Consider the following 20,118-nt stretch of genomic DNA (forward strand, 5'->3'; position numbering starts at 1 on the left):
TCAGGTGAGCACCACTACGCCCAGCTAAATTTTTGTATTTTTGGTAGAGACGGGGTTTCACCATGTTGGCCAGGCTGATCTCAAACTCCTGACCTGAGGTGATCCACCCACCTCAGCCCCCAAAGTGCTGGGATAACGTCCTTATAGGCATGGGCCACTGTGCTTGGCATATATCACTTTCTTATCTAAATCCCTATGCTCCCCTTTTCTTCTTGCCTTTTTTCCCCCAGGGGAATGTTACAGTCCTGCTATTTATCCGGCCACTGATTAAGCTGGCTAAAGCTGGCAGGAACTTCAAATTAATCTCGCATACAATGTCCCCCCGGCCTGGCCATGAGCACAGTCAGGCAAGGTCTACGGGTATGCCCTTCTCCTTGCTTTTGTTCTATCATTAATATACGTCATATCTATTTCATTCTCTAAATTCATCAGTATTTTCTGAATGTGTCCTACATATTAATTTATATCTTGGAGGCAGTCTAGTGTTGTAGATAGAAAGATTAAAGATTTTTAAGAGAAAGAAAGACTTGATTTCAGGTTCATGTTTAATACGCATGTGCTATCAGGCAAGTTTTAACATCTCTATGCCTCAGTTTTCGTATCTGTACAATTATGATAATTTCTACACTTCACAGGGTCTTTGAAAAGAGTAAATGAAAAACATAAAGTTCTAAGTGTATTGTCTAGAATAGCACTATCTGATAAAATTTTCTAGAATTAGGGAAAGATTTTATACTTCTGTTGTCCAATACAGTAGCTACTAAATACATGTAGTTATTAAGTACTTCAAATGTGGCTAGAGTGACTGACAAATTGAATTTTTAACTTTATTTAACTTTAATTTAAATTGGAAGTCTTAAACTATTCATTGATTGCATACAAAAACAGCAGAGCAATCTCTCATGTCTTCTAAAGTTCATTTATAATTGTGATAAATATAAATATAGTTTAGTTACTAAGCTAGTATCCCTCATCCTGCCTAGCCAGATCATTTCACAAGAGGAAAGCAGTAAACATCAATAAAACTAAATATAAACAGGCTTGGCATTTGTGGTTTTCTCTCTGGTTCTGTTTCTCAAGGTGTTGTGATCTGTCGGTGTTTTTCCAGCATGAATCACAAAGCATCAGGGATTCATTTCTGGAATACTTTGCTCACCCCAAGTCTTCAGTTTGCTGACCAAGATATAACAATAGAATTAGTTTTAATATGCTTTTCTGGAAAGGTACTCGGGTTTTCTGCTCTTTTTTTCTCCCTTAAGGACCTTTTGGTAATTTAAAAATATACATATAATTAAATTTGCTGCATTTATAACTTTCTGTCTTCTTTTGTCCATTTGAAAGAAATCCCCAAAGCTTTATGATGGGCCAAATTTTAAAATATAAATATTAAGTCCACATCCAAGCTGTAAGTTCACAGGGAGAATCATCAAGGTCCCAAAAGAACACTTTCAACACATGAGCCTTATCATTCCCACACCTATTTCTAAGGAAAGCTCCCCAGAATAGGTATCATCATGGATCAAAACAGGTAAACTTACTTCAGATGTTCACCAAATGTAGTAGTTATTCGATAGATGGCAGTTTTTAGTGATGCTCTGAATGCAAATCTTAATGTTTTATATGAAGTGTCCACAAGGCTTCCTGAAATCCGGGGTGGTTTACTGGAAGCATGAGGAAGCTTAAAGAACTTGTCAACTGCCTACACCAAGAAAGAAAACACATCAGTTTAGATTATAAAGAAAGCCACCCTAGGCCAGGTTCTGTGGCTCACATGTGTAGTCCCAACACTTTGGAAGGACAAGGTGGGAGGACTGCTTGAGCCCAGGAGTTCCATTGTACTCCAGACTGGGCGACAGAGATCCTATCTCAAAAAAAATTAAGTTAAATTAAATTAAAAATTTAAAAAAAAGTCACTTTAGTCCAAAGAATTAAGATTTGAGATAGATACAAATGGATATATACAGAGAGATATACACATATCTATAGATATGCTGTAACACATTTCTTATTGTAGATCACAGTCAAAATAGTTTCATAAACAATGCAATAGGGAGGCTGAGCTACTATGACAGTTACCAGGCCCCCAAAAATCCAGACTTGCCCTTGGAAATGAAGCTATCATTCAATATCCTTGAAAATGCAAAGCTTGAAGTCAAACACTGATGTCCTACTCTGCTTATGATGTGACAGGCAGGAGGAGCTTTATTAAAAGACCTCAGCAAAAAAAAAAAGACCAAAACCTTATACTTTACAGAAATGGTTATTCATTAGTTTATCTGCCTTTTCAATTCAGATAAGGCATTTATGAGCAATGACAGATGATACTGTTACATCATGAGGTCCCCATGGAAAAATAAACTGACAAGATACAACAGTATAAGCATACTATTTACAGTTATGAATGTAACCACCAAAAGAACTGAAAACAAAAATAATTAAAATTATTTTTGCCATCATGTTCTTAATTTCAAGAGCTCTTTAACATCATCTGTTCTTTTTAATTTTAGCATCCTATTTTTGTTTCTAAGATGCAATGTCCTTTCTTATTTCTGAGGATTCTGATGACAGCTTTTTTGTTTTTTAGTTTCTTCCAAGCTGATTTTCCCCCTTTGCTCCCTTTAGTCTCCAACTTCTGCATGAGAGACTTTCCTCAGAAATCTGGTGATCCTCGTTCACAAATGCAAGTGGGACCTGCTAAAGAGCTGAGCACCAATTCTAAGTGCATGACTGGGGATTACAGACAAGGGGCTCTTCACAGTGGGTCATCTGCAGGGACTTCTGGGGGGTGAACCTTCAACTCAGTCACTTTAGGTCTTTCTTCCTGGACTGGTCAGAGTGCCCAAAGAAAAGTCTTCTAGTATCCTGACTATAGGGCCTGCCCCAGTGTTCTGAAGCCAAGTGGACACCAGGGCTTTTGAACTCATCCCTCTCCTTTAGTACAGCACCCACAACTCCCCCAGACTGGGTGTTCTACTCTCTCTTAAAGGATAAACCTCAGACTACAGTGGAGGAGGAGCAATTACCCCACAGCACAGGATCTAGGGATCTAACTAATTTTCAAACAGCTCTCACCCAAACCTCTTTATTTTGGGTACCTGTCCCTTCACCCTTGGTTCTAGAGTTACTTGGTGCTTCTCCCACCACCAATTTGAAATCTACCTCTGGAATCTGCTAAGTTAGCTATCTCAACCATCTGCTTTCCAGCTTTGAAAGTTTTGTTGCTATTATGTCCTCTCCTGTTTATGGATTTATGTATTATAAAATACCTTTTCTATAGTTTAGTAGAGTTTTGGGGAAGGAACAAAATTTGATGCATGTGTTCAGTCTGCCGCGGTCACTTTAGTGTTATTTAATATTTCACTGAATTTCACTGAATTTACTGTTATTTAAGTATTTCACTGAATTTCAATTACTACCTAAAATTATCTCAAGCATGTTCCAGTCTTGGGAAACACTTTTAAAAGTGATAGTTGAAAAAAATAAATGATTGGACTCAGAGTTATCGTGGTAGACTGAACAAATGCATCAAATGTTGTTCCATCATAATGCAAAAGTTATATTCTTTTCAATTTTCCTGCAAATGTCCTGATTAACCCTCAGTATACCAGGAAAAATCATCATCATCATTACTGCCTGGGTCCTATGAATACTTTATATTTTTTGTAGTCTAAAATCATTTTACAAACAATTTACAGATGACAAGGCAATGTAAAATAACATCATAAAACTGTAAAGAAGGCCAGGCACAATGGCTCACACTTGTAATCCCAGCACTTTGGGAGGCTGAGGCAGGAGGACTGCTTGAAGCCAGGAGTTCTAGACCAGCCTGGGCAACATAGAAAGACTCTGTCACTACAACAATTTAAAAATTAACTGGATGTGTTCCAATACCTGTAGTCACAACCACCTGAGAGACTGAGGTGGGTGGGAGGATTACTTGAGCCCAAGAGTTCAAGGTTACAGTGAACCATGATCATGCCACTGTACTCTAGCCTGGGCAACAGAGCAACACCCTGTCTCTAAAAAAAAAATAAATAAAATAAAAATGAAAATAAGAATATAAACGTGGCAAATCCAAATTTTTATTCCTTATTTTCTAGGTTTTGAAGGTATACACACCTGAAATGAGCAATGTCCTTTGAATGCCACTAGCTGTTCACCAGCTATTATGCATAAATCTGGAATACGTCCATCTTGTAAATACTAACTCCAAATTTAAGCTGTATCTCTAATAGGTTCTAGCTCATCAATACTTCTGGTTCTTTTTCTTGCAATTTGCACCATCAAAATGCAGTACCTTAAAAAACTTTTGACAACTCATAATTTTGCTGAAGAAAGTACAGCCATTTTCTTTGCACCTTAATTGCAAAACATTTTCTTTTTCTTTTTAGTTTTGAGACAGAGTATCACTCTGTCGCCCAGGCTGGAGTACAGTAGTGTGATCTCGGCTCACTGCAACCTCTGCCTCCAAGGTTCAAGCGATTCTCCTGCCTCAACCTTCCAAGTAGCTGGGATTACAGGTGCCCGCCACCACGCCCAGCTAATTTTTTCGTATTTTTAGTAGAGGGAGGGTTTCACCATATTGGACAGGCTGGTTTTGAACTTCTGACCTCAAGTGATCCGCCTGCCTCAGCCTCCCAAAGTGCTAGGATTACAGGCGTGAGCCACCGCACCTGGCTGCAAAACATTTTCATTCTTAGGTTTATAAATACAAATTCAAATGATCAATTCCAATGGCTTTTTTTCTTTGACATCACCTATTGCCTTCTTATCTTTGTATACACACACCTACCTTCAGCATTTATCCCCTTACAAACTGTATAAAGCAAATTTTGGTGCATAAATACAACAGAAAATGAAGGAACACTGGTCATGTGTACTCTTAGCAAAATGAGAGATTTAAGTTTTTATTATAAAATACTGTGGGATGAAGTCTTTCCTGTTGAATGACTTACTAGATAAGCATACCACATATATTTCCTTGCTCTCCTTAAAAACATATTGTTCTATAATCCTTGAGTTTCAGGAAAACATATCTAGAATATCATCAACTGAACGTTCACAGTCTGAAATTCCTTTTTTTTTTTTGAGACAGAGTCTCACTCTGTCATCCTGGCTGGAGTGCAGTGGCACGATCTCAGCACACTGCAACCTCTGCCTCCCTGGTTCAAGCGATCCTCCCACCTCAGCCTCCCTAGTAGCTAGGATTACAGGCATGCACCACCATGCCCAGCTAATTTATTGCTATTTTTAGTAGAGACAGGGTCTCACCATGTTGGCCAGGCTGGTCTCGAACTCCTGACCTCAAGTGATCTGCCTTCCCCGGTTTCCCAAAGTGCTGGGATTACAGGTGTGAGCTACCATGCCTGGTCCTGAAATTCCTCTTATATGATCAATTTCACCATCATCATTAAAGTCTAGAGCTGCACTGTCCAATATGGCAGCCACTAGCCACATGTAGCTATTGAGCACCTGAAATGTGGCGGGTCTGAATTGAGATATGCTACAAAGTGAAAAACAAACACCAGATTTCTAAGAATTAGCATGTAAAAATGGATATAAAAGATCTCATTAGTAATTTTATCTTCATTACATGATAAAATGATACTACCTTAAATACTGGGTTAAATAAACTGTACTATTAATTTCACCTGTATTTTGTTAATGTATCTATCAGAAAATATAAGATTACATAGATGACCGCATTTTATTTCTATTGGACAGAACTGGTCTAGAGTGCTGCTGTCTCTCTGCATTTGTCTTCCAATGTGTCTCAGTAATTGTTTTTAACATATTGGCAATTTTCTTCCCTTTACCATGTGGACAGAATATTTAAAAATTATGAATTATCAATTGTATTCAATGAAAACTTTAAAAAAGACTACAAAGATGTGTGTCTAGACTTTTTATATAGCTTTTCATGAAAAATCATGCACTACTACATGATTTTATCATTATTCTGTTTTCATATTAGTCTTTTTTACAACACAAGAATAACTAATGAGTAATGATAAAATAATTCCTAGGATAATCGATAGCAAATCGTTACAAGATAGTGAAAATGTACAATCACTAGATCTATAATATACCTTAGATTTTAAAAGGGCCCAACAGACCTACATGGATAATTGCAAGAGAATAAATTTTGTTGAATTTTTTTTTTTTTTAGAGACAGGGTCTCACTCTTTTAATCTGAAAGATCTTTTCTCCTGTATAAGAATTATCATGTGGCTGGATGCAGTGGCTCATGCCTATAATCTCAACACTTTGGGAGACCAAGGCAGGCAGATCACTTGAGCTCAGGAGTTCAAGAGCAGCCTGGGCAACATGGCAAGACCCTGTCTCTACTAAAAATACAAAAAAATTGTTGGGCATAGTGGTGCGTGCCTGTGGTTCCAGCTACTTGGGAGGCTGAGGTGGGAGGATCACTTAAGTCCAGTGTGTGATGTTGCAGTGACCAGTCAGGGTGATAGAGCAAGACTCACTCGCAAAAAAAAAAAAAAAAAAAAAAAAAATGTCATGTAGCATAGGAATAATGACAACAAAGTAGTAAGAGTTAACATTTACTAAGCACCTAGTATGGGTCACACATGCCAAGGGCTTTACAGAGGTAATCTCAAGTATTCTTCACAACCCTATGAGGTAGCTAGCTACCATTATCATCACGCCCATCTTCCAGATATAAAAACTGATGTTTAGAGATTGCCACATATATTAGTTCTATAATATGCTTTTTTTTTTTTTTTTTTTTTTTTTTTACATTTTATGCTTTCTGAAATGAAGGTATATGTTCCAATTAATGGCATCTTAGATTCGAAGAAATATAATAAATGTTATTTTCCAACTAGGAAATAGTAGAAGCTGGAATTCAGACACAAGTCAGTCTGACTCCAGATCTCACACTTTAGCACATCTGCCATACTGCCATTCTATCGTGAAAAAGGAGGTTAAGAAATGCAAAACTCTGCCAAGCTCTCCCAAAGGTAATCTAAAGGGTGGCCTGCAAAGGACTTGGGGTCCAAAACCCTAGTTTCCAGTTTTGACTCAACCATTTACTAGGTACAATCATGAATAAGTTGTACTCACACAGAAAATAGTTTCTGAAAGAGACTTCAGCATGCAAAATAAGCCTTCTTTTAACCTCACAGGGTTTTACAAAAAACATTTTTAAAGCATTTCTTTTGGAATACTACGCAAACGTCAGGTAAAACAGCACAGGACTTTACAGAAACCAAGAATAGACTCTGACGGGTACAGGTTGGTCAAGGGTCTCTGGGTCTTCAAATCCACAGCTCTGGCCCTCAAGAATATTCCTTTCTTTCCCCCATTCCTCCTTCCAACCCCTACATTCTCCAGGAGCCATTAATTATCTCACATCTCTCTATCCCCTACTTGCAAGACTAGCTCAGATTCACCTGTCATATGTTCTCTGATCATCCTGCATTTCTTTTTTTCTTTTTTTGAGACGGAGTTTTGCTCTTGTTGCCCAGGCTGAAGAGCAATGGCACAATCACGGCACAATCGCAGCTCACCGCAACCTCTGCCTCCCAGGTTCAAGTGATTCTCCCACCTCAGCCTCTCGAGTAGCTGGGATTACAGGTGTCTGCCACCACGCCCGGCTAATTTTTTGTATTTTTAGTAGAGATAGGGTTTCACCATGTTGGCCAGGCTGGTCTCAAACTCCTGACCTCAGGTGATCCACCTGCCTCGGCCTCCCAAAGTCCTGGGATTACAGGCGTGAGCCACCGTGCCCAGCCTCATCCTGCATTTCTATGCACGGTGGCACTGTGGCACTGACTACAACTGTAGTTCTTTGTATGATTATCTGTTTTACATCCTGTAAGCTCCTGGATGGCAGGAACCCTGTCTTTTTCCATTCTGTATCGTATCACATGCTAATTGCTTGATAATTAAATAGTTACTGGAGGGATGGATCTGTGAATGGCATAAAGGTAAACATCAATATTCCAAATATATCAAAATTTGACCTTCAAATGACGAGGCAAAAAATACAATAGATAGGGCTGATCAACTTCATTAGGATGACATCGGCCTTTCCACAGAAACCAAGACTATCTAAAGAATGTAAAACATATTTTAAAGATGAAAAGGTTCTGGAGATGGATGGTGGTGATGACTGCATAACAATGTGAGTATATTTAATATCACAGAACCATACACTAAAAATTAGATTAAAAAGGTTAATTTTTATGTTATGTATATTTTACTAAGTTTAATTTTTTTCTTTCTTTTTTTTTTTTTAGAGACAGGGTCTCACTCCGTTGCCCAGCCTGGAGTACAGTCACATAGCTCACTGCAGCCTCAAATTCCTGAGCTAAAGTGATCCTTCGGCCCCAGCCTCCCAAGTAGCTGGAACTATAAGCTAGCATCATCACACCTGGCTAATTTTTAAAAATTTTATAGACACTGTCTCACTATGTTGCCCTGGCTGGTCTAGAACTCCTGACCTCAAGCTATCCTCCTCAGCCTCCCAAAACTCTGGGATTAAAGGCATGAGCTGATGCACTTAGCCAAAAAATTTTAATTATAAAATATATCATTTTGGTTCCTAACATTTTGTATGTAAGCACCCTTTTTAAAAACAACAATAAAATCCTGTGGACTTCCAGAGGATAATACTTGTCCATCCACTGATAAAGGAAATAACTACTACGAACTCAGCAATGCTTTCAAATGAATTTGTATTTTAATTAACCAAAACAGCATGTAAAAACCTCTGAGAAAACAGCTGCAAGCATGTTGGAGAAATGGTAATCATTCAAATGAAAGTACATATGTCCCTTATAATAACAGTGATCTCCAGGATGATCTGGCCACTGGCTGAAACCACTGAGCTAGCTAGCATATCCATCACTCTACTCCTTGCCCTCTGAATAGTTTGAAGAATGAAAGGCTCCCCTTCCCTTTCACATTTTGCCTTTAATGATTCAGTGAAATGGCTGATGTTATTGATACTGAAAAGTAAAACAAAAGGATAGAACAGTTCCACACAATTGTTCCTTAGTAACACCCAGAAGCCAGTAATGTACAACTTGCCTTAAATTACAGAGATACTTAAACTTACTCTCTTCACTTTGATCCCTTCTAGACCAAAGAACAGAAAGCCAAAAATATATAACAGGGATCATATGAGTCACATCACATTCCTGCCTCTCAAAACAAAAAGATGGTTTGGGAGCATTTTAATTAACTCATTGCATCAAAATTGTCACTAAATTTAAGCCCCAAAACAGAAGTCTTCATCCACTGAACCAGCAATGATGCAATCCAGCAGCCATCCAACAAGCATTTAGTAAGTGCCTGTCATTTGCCAGGTACTATATCAGATGATGGGAATAGAGGCGAGACAAAGTCCCCACCTCTACTCTAGCTAATATGAAGAGGAGACAATAAAAGTCAGTAAAGACAAATAAAGTGTTGAGGGGGGAGTTACAGAGTAGAGCCAGACCAAAGGAGAAAAACATGTTCTAGACAAAAAAGGAAAACAAAAGGCAGCATGTACAGTTACAGTCAAGTTAAGAAAATAAGATATATTTGGTGGGAGGCAGAGACTGAATAGTCTATGGTAGTTATAAGAGCAGAGGACTCATGGGAATAGCAGAGTGGCTGGAATCAGAGCACGAAGTAACTCAGTTGAGAGTCCATAGGGGCAAGAGGATGTAATAATTCAGGACAAAAATGCCAAGATCCTGAAGCAAGGCAGGAAGGGTCGGCAAGAGAATGGGTGGGTAGTGGAACTGCCACACGTGTGCAGCTCAAGGACGTGAGGACAAAGGAGTCGAAGGAATTGGTAATAAAGTGGTTGAAACAATAGACCACAAGGTCTAAACTGCATACAGAAAGGCATATACGTAGTCAGGAGGCAGCTGAAAGACAAAGAACATGGGGAAAAGTAACTGGAAATCCTGGTAGGATCAAAGAAACTGTGCAGAAGCAGCAAGGACATGAAAGGGCTGTGCCTGGAGAAGGGCTCTTACATTGGGTCCATAGACCTAAGGGAAAAATTCAGGGGGTACAAACTTGAATTACACATTTATCTTTACTAAGATCTAATTAAAATCTAGCATTTCCTTCAACTATGAATGTAAGCAACAAATCGTAGTAGCATTAGCAGTTCCTGTGACTTTGTCACCAACAGAAACCACCAGTATCTCCATATCCCAATATGACTGTTATAGTTATCTTGAAATATCATTCATCTTATCCCTACCTCAAAATAAGTTATTGGACTCACTGATAGATCTTGTTATGTAATGCAATAATTAAAAACCACATATTACTATATCATAAATTTAACATCTTGATAATTTCAATATAACTGATTTCCTTTCTAATCCTAAGCACTTTATGCATTTAAGAACATGATTCTGAGAAGTCCATGGGCTTCAACAGACTGCCAAAGGAATCTTTGGAACAAAAACATTTAAAGACTCTAGCTTACAGGGTAGAATCCTGGAGTTTCAAACTCTGGCGGTGCAATATTCGGGGGATAATTGGGCCTAGGTGATAGCTGTGGGTTGAGAGGGTATACAAATGGGTAGTGAAGAGGAGGAAGTCAAAGAATTATGCAGACAGGGTGTGGGGCAGATTACCCCACACCTAATTACTCATTACAATCAACCTCAGGATGTAGAGTGGAAAAAAAAAAGACTGTGAGGCAGTTTGCAAAATCTGATGATGGCAGAGCATGACCAAAAGGTTGGCCATGATGTGGCTTAAGGGAAAACAGACATTATAAGCCTCATATAAGGAGGAGTTTTTTACTGAGAAGCTAAGTATCAGGTCACTGGTCCTGTTCTCTTTGTTCCATCTTTTCTCAACATCCAAAAATATGCTTCTTTGCCTCGTTCTACTCTGCCCCTCGAAAGTAATTCTCCATTCCAACTCCCCTGTTTCTAAGTAAATAGGGCCTGCTATGACTTAAATTTGTCACCCAAAAGCATGTGCTGGAAACTTAATCCCCAATGCAGCAGTGTTGAGAGGTGGGGCCTAATGGGAGGTGCTTAGGTCAGGAGGACTCCACTCTCAATAATGAATTAATGCAGATTATAGAGGGGTTTAATACTGTGAGTTGGATCTCTTGCTCTCTCTTGTTCAGGTGATCCCTTCTGCCATGTTATGATTCAGCAAGAATGCCCTCACCAGATGCAGCCCCTCAATCTTGAACTTCCCAGCCTCTAGGACCATGAGACAAACTAAGTTTCTGTTGGTTATAAATTACCTAGTCTGTGGTATTCTGTCATAGTGGCATGAAACAGAGAAAGACAGGGCTTGGCCTTTTGACAAATCTGTAATTCCTATCTTCCTACTCAAAGGTATGAATGACTATAATCAAACAGATTGCTTTCCTTCTAACCAACTATGAAGAACTAGAAATTCTGATGGTGGTGGAGGTAAGAGCAGAGCAATTTTGGTATAGAATACCTCTAGGGCAGGCGGTGTGATCTTTATGAAATCAATTCAGTGAGTTTTAACCAGCATTTTAAAAAATGAAATAGAATGAAAAATATTAAAATGCACTACACATAGTAAAAGGTGAGTACTGGAATCCTTTATTTCTGTTATCTACACACACACACACACACACACTATATTCTGAGTCTAATGTAAATGTACTGCAGATTACAGTCCAAAAAGTTTGAAAGCCACAGTTCTAAGGGTAGAATCATTTTCTCTGAAGAAAGAATAAGGGATGTGGATCAAGCCAGGCGCGGTGGCTCACGCCTGTACCAATCCCAACACTTTGGGAGGCCGAGGCAGGTGGATTACCTGAGGTCAGGAGTTTGAGACCAGCTTGGCCAACATGGTGAAACCCCATCTCTACTAAAAATACATAAATCAGGCCGGGCGCAGTGGCTCACGCCTATAATCCCAGAACTTTGGGAGGCCGAGGTGGGTGGATCATGAGGTCAGATCAAGACCATCCTGGCTAACACGGTGAAACCCCATCTCTACTAAAAATACAAAAATTAGCCGGGCATGGTGGCAGGCACCTGTAGTCCCAGCTACTCGGGAGGCTGAGGCAGGAGAATGGTGTGAACCTGGGAGGTGGGGCTTGCAGTGAGCCGAGATCACACCACTGCACCCCAGCCCGGGAGAAAGAGCGAGACTCTGTCTCAAAAAAAAAAAAAAAAAACATAAATCAGCTGGGCATAGTGGCATGCACCTGTACTCCCAGCTACTCGGGAGGCTGAGGCAGGAGAATCACTTGAACCCGAGATACGGAGGTTGCAGAGAGCTGAGATCACGCCACTGCACTGCACTCCAGCCTCGGTAACAGAGCAAAGACTCCGTCTCAGAAAAAAAAAGCAGGGGAGGGATGTGGATCTGTAGCTTTTTCCAGGGTCTACTGCACTGCTAATGCCCTGCAATCAGACTGGGTTCTAGTCCCAGCTCTGCCACCTAGGAGATTGTGTGTGAGATCTGAGGTAAGTCACTGCACTACTAAGCCTCCCTCATCTATTAAAAAAGGGCGAAAACACTTCCACCTTGCTGACTTCACGAGATAGTTATAAAGATCAAATAATAATATCACATTACTCTAGACTATAAGCACTGTACCATTATTGTTATTTTAACTACACTGCCAGAGTGACAAAAAATAATGTTATGACCATCAAAGATATGCCCAAATCATGGTCATCCTATTGTGCAGTCAGATAAACCAAATACTGGAAGCTGCAGGGAATTACTAGGAAACTATTTATTTACAAAATGGCACTTGGGAAAGAGTACAAATAATAAAACTATCCATGCAGACACACACATCTCAAGTAACATACATGAGAAGGTACTCACAAAAAGTGCTCAAAGCAAAAGAATCACTGGTTTTGATGGGTAAGATTTTCTAATCAGTAAAATGAATTGAGTGTTAAAGAAAGAAATGGAGAAGCATATTTTGTCTTCATTATCTTTTATTTTTTTGAGACAGGGTCTCACTCTGTCACCCAGGCTGGAGTGCAATGGCATAATTTTGGCTCACTGCAACCTCTACCTCCTGACTTCAAGTGGTTCTCCCCCGTCAGCCTCATAAGTAGCTGGGACTACAGGTGCACACCACCACACCCTGCTAATTTTTTAAAATTGTTTTGTAGAGACGGAGTTTCATCATGTTGCCCAGGCTTCTCTTCATATCTTAAATGGTTTCCCAAGACCAAAAGATGCACCAGTTATCATTTAAGCCTAGTTCAATTCCACTTCCTTCAGAAGGCCTACTATATACACCAGATGCTATTTTTATTTATTTATTTATGTACTTTTGAGACAAGGTCTTGCTCTGTGGTCCAGGCTGGAGTGCAGTGGCACGATCTCCACTCACTATAACCTCCGCCTCCTGGGTTCAAGCAATTCTCCTGCCTCAGCTTCCCGAGTAGCTGGGACTACAGGCTCACACCACTGCACCCAGCTAATTTTTGTATTTTTTTGTAGAGATAGGGTTTTACCATGTTGCCCAGACTGGTCTTGAACTCCTGAGCTCAGGTGATCCGCCCACCTCAGCCTCCCAAAGTGTTGGGATTATAGGTACAAGCCACTGCACCTGGCCTCCAGATGCTATCTCTAAATGCCTCCAGCCCCTAGTGTTTATAGCTGTCATGTGACATGTAACTAATATTATAAAGTGACATAAAAAGTACCAAGTACCATGAAGTTAGAAAAAGAAGCCTACTGCAAAGCAGAAAGCATGTGTTTTATTTTTTGCCCTTATTTAAGTCTAGGACCAAGAAAACCTATTAGTTAAAACTAGCCATCAAGCCTGGTGATAGGCATCTACTGGCCTCAGTTCTTGAGCCTCAACCCAATAGGGCACTTATCTGCATGGGTCATTTAATCACAGGTCACTTTCGGTAGCTACAAATTGTGTAAGGATTTCCTTTTGTCAGTGAACAGAAGTCTAGTATTCTAAACAATGCGTTTAATGCCAGAGGCATATCCTACAGGTTTAGTATACTTTCTTTTTCTGTTTCTGTAAAATTTTATAAGCAGATTAAAAGTTTTCTCTTCCTAAACTATCTTTTAGTTTTGTTTTTTAAAATAGAGACAGGGTCTCGCTCTGTTACCCAGGCTGCAGTGCAGTGGTGAAATCGTAGCTCACTGCAGCCTCAAACTCCTGGCTCCAATGATCCTCCCACCTCGGACTCCTGAGTAGCTGGGACTACCAGCATACACCACCATGGCCAGGTAATTTTTTATTTTTTGTAAAAACCGAGTCTTGCCATGTTGCTTAGGCTGATCTCAAACTCTCCACCTCAAGCGACCCTCCGGCCTCAGCCTCCCAAAGCGCTAGGATTACAGGCATGAGCCACACTGGCCTCTTTTCTGTTTTTTAGATTGTAATCTCCTGAGGGTGAAAAAGTATCATTATTTTAACTTCCAACATGTTTTGTCACTCGATAAATGTGATATATAGGAAACAAACAAAGCACTGGGTGGGAGGGGAAGATGACCTCTAACCCCTCCCAACCCACGGATTTCTTACCTCTTGCAGCGTCAACAAAGTATTAAGGATAGCTGGTAGTGTAGTCTGGACAACTCCAAACCTATCCTCTGTAAATGATGCTGCTACTAAGTGCGACAGACCTCAAGGGAAAAAGAAAAAAGGTTAAAAGTGAATCAAAATTAGGCAAAACTATTTGAAATACATCTATTTTAGGAAGGATTAATATTCTGAATATAAAAAGAAATAAAGGCTGGGCACAGTGGCTCACGCCTGTAATCCTAGCACTCTAGGAGGCTGAGGTGGGCAGATCGCTTGAGCCCAGGAGTTCGAGACGAGCCTGGGCAACATGATGAAACCCCTTCTCTACAAAAAATACAAAATTAGCCAGGTGTGGTGCCACAAAGCTATAGTCCCAGCTACTCGGGAGGCTGAGGTGGGAGGATTACTTGAGCCCAGGAGGCAGAGGTCGAAATTAGCCAAGATCACACCACTGCACTCCAGCCTGGGCAACAGAGTGGGACTGTCTCAAAAATAAAAAGTAAAAAAAAAAATACATAAATAAAGGGAGGAGCAATTCAATAGAAAAATGGGCAAAAAAATTGGAAAAGGCACTGAAAAAAGTACTCAATTGAATTAGTTATGAATAAAATAACAGTCTCTGGCTTTACATTCTATTAGGAAGAAAATTTTAAAAATAATATAGTGTTGGGTAATGATATGTGCCAGGAAAAAAAAAAAAAAAAACATGTGGTAAGGGCATACAGTATTCTCTGAAAAGAGGATACTTTTCAGAGAATGGTCAGGAAAGGCCTCTGAGCAACATTTAAGCCCTGAGAAGGCTGCATCTATAAGATGAAAAGAAACAGCTCTTTAACAACTAAGTTTTCATATTTAACATAAGTTAACATAAGTTAAAAACAATCTATCTGTTGTACTTTTTTGAAGTAGAGAAAGAGATAAAAGAATCCAGGCTCAACAGCCTGGGCAACATAGCAAGACCCTGTCTCTATATAAAAAATATAAAACTTAGCTGGGCGTGGTGGCATGCACCTGTAGTCCAAACTACTCAGGAGGCTGAGGGAGGAGGATTGCATAAGCCCAGGAGTTCAAGGTTGCAGTGAGCTATGATCATGCCATTGAACTCCAGCTTGGGAGACACAGCAAGACTCCATCACTTCAAACAAACAAACAAAAAGACTACGTTTTTTTTTTTTTTTTTTTGAGATGGAGTTGTGCTATTTGTTACCCAGGCTGGAGTGCAGTGGCATGATATCAACTCACTGCAACCTCTGCCTCCCGGGTTCAAGCGATTCTCCGGTCTCAGCCTCCCGAGTAGCTGGGATTACAGGTGCATGCCAGCATGCCCGGCTAATTTTTGTATTTTAGTAGAGAAGGGATTTCACCATGCTGGCCAGGCTGGTCTCGATCTCCTGACCTCAGGTGATCCGCCTGCCTCCGCCTCCCAAAGTGCTAGGATTACAGGCGTGAGCCACTGCAACCGGCCCAAAAAATTTTTTTAAAACAAAAATTAACAGGGCGTGGTGGTATGCAACTGTGGCCCCAGCTACTCAGGAGGCTGAGGTGGATTGCTTGAGCCCAGGAGGTCGAGGATACAGTGAGCTGTGTTCATACCACTGCACTCCAGCCTGGACAACAGAGCAAAACCCTGTCTCAAAAAAAAAAAAAAAAAAAAAGAACCCAGGCTCAGTTTCTCTGCTTACATACAAGAAAAAATTGTGCCCACATCAAAATACGCCTAAATATATTTTTCAAAATGATCTATATAAAACAAAGATATAAAAACGAATCTGTACATTCAAAGACTGAGATCAAGGACCAGAACTGCCCTTTCATGGATTATACTTCAATATTTAACTGACAATTAAAATCATAGTTACAGTTCACAGCCATTGCTTACCTTCTAATGCCCAAATATGCATTTGGGCATCTGAAAAAACAGCCTGAATGGATGCCTCTGGGTGCTACAAATAAAAACAAAACATTCAAGTGAATTCCCCTGAGCGAAAACTCCATTATTTCCTTTAATTAAATATGTAGACTACAAAACAAAAAATTCACAGCTGCCTCTCAAGAATTAAAATTTAAAATAAATTCTTTGATATTTAACTTGATAATTACTCATTTAACTACAATAAAGCACTCTACCATCAACTCATTGTGTGGCCCTTGCCAAGTCTCTAAATCTCTCTGTCTCAGTTTGTAATTTAAAGTTACATATACTCAACCTACCTCGGAGGATCAGTTCTTTCTTTTTTTTTTTTTTGAGATGGAGCCTCGCTGTCGCCCAGGCTGGAATGCAGTGGCATGATCTCGGCTCACTGCAGGCTCCGTCCCCCGGGGTTCACGCCATTCTCCTGCCTCAGCCTCCCGCGTAGCTGGGACTGCAGGTGCCCACCACCTCGCCTGGATAATTTTTTGTATTTTTGGTAGAGACGGGGTTTCACCGTGTTAGCCAGGATGGTCTCGATCTCCTGACCTCGTGATCTGCCCGCCTCGGCCTCCCAAAGAGCTGGGATTACAGGCGTGAGCCACCGCACCCGGCCGGAGGATCAGTTCTGAGATCACTTAAGAGAATGGTTACAGAAACTCTTTTTAAAAAACTTGGCTGGGGCTGGGCGCAGTGGCTCATGCCTGTAATCCCAGCACTTTGTGAGGCAGAGGCAGGTGGATCACGAGGTCAGGAGTTCGAGACAAGCCTGGCCAACATAGTGAAACCCCATCTCTACTAAAAATACAAAAAATTAGCCGGGCATGGTGGCAGGCACCTATAATCCCAGCTACTCAGGAAGCTGAGGCAGAAGAATCGCTTGAACCTGGGAGGCAGAGGTTGCAGTGAGCTGAGATCGCGCCACAGCACTCCAGCCTGGGCAACAAGAGTGAAACTGCATCTCAAAAAAAAAAAAAGAAAGAAAAAATTTTTGGCTGGGCGTGGTGGCTCATGCCCGTAATCCCAGCACTTTGGGAGGCCAAGGTGGGTAGATCATTTGAGATCAGGAGTTTGAGACCAGCCTGAGCAACAGGCTGAAACCCCATCTCTACTAAAAATACAAAAATTAGCTAGGTGTGGTGGCACGCGCCTGTAATCCCAGCTATTTGGGAGGCTGAGGCAGGAGAATTGCTTGAATCCAGGGGGTCGAGATTGCAGCAAACCAGGATCATACCAGTGCATTCCAGCCTGGGATGGCTGGACGTGGTGGCTCACGCATGTAATCCCAGCACTTTGGGAAGCCGAGGTGGGTGGATCACCTGAGGTCAGGAGTTCGAGACCAGTCTGGCCAACATGGCGAAACCCTGTCTCCACTAAAAATAGAAAAATTAGCTGGGCGTGGTGGCATGTGCCTGTAGTCCCAGCTACTTGGGAGGCTGAGGCAGGAGAATCGCTTGAACCCGGGAGGCAAAGGTTGTAATGAGCTGACAGCGCGCCACTGCACTCCAGCCTAGGCGACAAGAGTGAAACTCCGTCTCAAAAAAAAAAACCAAAAAACCAAAATAAATAAAATAAAAAATAAAAATAAAAAAATTGGCTGGGCGCAGTGGCTCACGCTGGTAATCCCAGCACTTTGGGAGGCTGATGAGGGCCAATAACCTGAGGTCAGGAGTTTGAGACCGGCCTGGTCAACATGGTAAAACTCCGTCTCTACTAAAAATACAAAAAATTAGCCCACGTGGTGGTGCATGCCTGTAGTCCCAGCTACTTGGGAGGCTGCAGTGGGGGAATCGCTTGAACCCGGGAGGCAGAGGTTGCAGTGAGTTGAGATCACGCCACTGCACTCCAGCCTGAGCGACAGAGCAAGACTTCGTCTCAAAAAAATAAATAAAAACAACAACAACAACAACAACAAAACTGCCTACTTGTTATCTCTTTTAAATTGTCTACCCTCAACCCCACTCAAAGAAAAACTGCCTAACCTTCATTTAAAAAATGTTTTTATTTGTACAAATTTATAGAGTACATGTGAAATTTTGTTACATGTATATAATGCATGATGATCAAGTCATGGCATTTTGGGTATCTATCACCTGAGTATAATACATTTTTGTTAACTGTAATCATCCTACTCTGGTATCAAACATTGGATTTATTCCTTCTAACTGTATATTTGTACCCTTTAACCTACTTCTCACCATACTCCTCCTACCCTCTACCCACCCTTCCCAGTCTGTTCTTTCCACTCTACTCCCATGTGATCAAATGTTTTAGCTTCCATATGTAAGTAAGAACATGCAATATTTACCTTATTTCACTTAAGATTATGATGTCCTGCCAGGCGCGGTGGCTCACGCCTGTAATCCCAGCACTTAGGGAGGCTGAGGCAGGTGGATCACGAGGTCAGGAGATCGAGACCATCCTGGCTAACATGGTAAAACCCCGTCTCTACTAAAAATACAAAAAATTAGCTGGGCGTGGTGGCAGGCGCCTGTAGTCCCAACTACTCGGGAGGCTGAGGCAGGAGAATGGCGTGAACCTGGGAGGCAGAGCTTGCAGTGAGCCCAGATCGCGCCACTGCACTCCAGCCTGGGTGATAGAGCAAGACTCCGTCTCAAAACAAAACAAAACAAAAAGATTATGATGTCCAATTCTATCCATGTTGCTGTGAATGACACAATTTCATGCTGCCTAACCTTCTTTAACATACCACCATGGAACAGTGTGGAACAATTGGTCCATTTGAACAAATGCTGTCTTTGGTTATGTACCCAATGAAGCCTACTAAGTACCATACAAGTCTATTAAGTTACATTTTTTAACATCAAATAGCAGCAGTGTCTACAATTTATCATATAATAGATCCACCTGCAAAACTGGGATCAAAATTAGCCTTTCACTTTCCAGAAAACAGGAGATCTTGGTCACCATGTGGTCTGCCACTTACTGTCTCTGTGCCCTTAGGCCACATGACTCCTCTGAGTCTCAGGTTTCCTTATCTGTAAAATGAGGATAAAAAGACATATCTCACAGGAATGCTGTTAGAATTAAATGAGGGAACTGAAGCAAAAACAGAGTATGGCACACATGAGACACTCATGGTGAGTTATTTTCCCCTTCTTTTTTTTTGAGATGGAGTCTCGCTCTTTCGCCCAGGCCGGACTGCAGTGGCTCTATCTCAAGCTCACTGCAAGCTCTGCCTCCCGGGTTCACACCATTCTCCTGCCTCAGCCTCCCGAGTAGCTGGGACTACAGGCACCTGCCACCACGCCCGGCTAATTTTTTGTATTTTTCATAGAGACAGGGTTTCACCATGTTAGCCAGGATGGTCTCGATCTCCTGACCTCGTCATCCGCCTGCCTTGGCCTCCAAAAGTGCTGGGATTACAGGCGTGAGCCACCGCGCCTGGCCTTTCCCCTTCTTTTGAAACCAACCACTGAAGTAAAACTTCAGACAACCCCTCTTCCTTTTGGTGGAAGACAAGACAACTTCCTCTAATGGGCAGCCCAGGGTGGATTATTTTTTGGTAAAGGTAATGGCTAGTTGGGTGGATCGTCCCTTCCACCATAGTGGAAAAGCAGTTTCAAGCCCCTGAAATGACTGTGTTATGTGTTATCTATATTCTATTAGGGCTGCTCAGACCTCTTTTTCCACCAGAGTATGACTCCCAAATAATCAATATAACAGATGCCAATATAAACTTTCGCTTGAA

General features: G+C 41.0%; 1 protein-coding gene and 1 non-coding gene across 7 annotated transcripts in view; both read right to left on the reverse strand.

Annotated features, from left to right (window-relative positions):
• The window catches only part of NDC1 (NDC1 transmembrane nucleoporin), a 66,315-nt gene that overhangs the window by 5,594 nt on the left and 40,603 nt on the right, over positions 1-20,118 (reverse strand). For 4 of the 6 annotated variants that reach the window (XM_063613115.1, XM_063613116.1, XM_055233520.2 and 1 more), the window contains exons 15-17: positions 16,377-16,440; positions 14,498-14,598; positions 1,539-1,699 (exon numbers count right to left, since the gene is read on the reverse strand). In XM_063613115.1, the coding sequence (XP_063469185.1) occupies positions 1,539-1,699; positions 14,498-14,598; positions 16,377-16,440 (326 nt within the window). The remainder of the gene's footprint in view (positions 1-1,538; positions 1,700-14,497; positions 14,599-16,376; positions 16,441-20,118) is intronic. The other 2 variants (XM_063613118.1, XM_063613117.1) reach the window with 1 other exon arrangement.
• On the reverse strand, positions 233-368 carry LOC129459083 (small nucleolar RNA SNORA58). Its single transcript, XR_008649891.1, has one exon. It is a non-coding gene; the product is annotated as a small nucleolar RNA SNORA58 (small nucleolar RNA).

Source organism: Symphalangus syndactylus, chromosome 19 (assembly GCF_028878055.3).
Source record: "Symphalangus syndactylus isolate Jambi chromosome 19, NHGRI_mSymSyn1-v2.1_pri, whole genome shotgun sequence".
Classification (NCBI taxonomy): Eukaryota; Metazoa; Chordata; class Mammalia; order Primates; family Hylobatidae; genus Symphalangus; species Symphalangus syndactylus.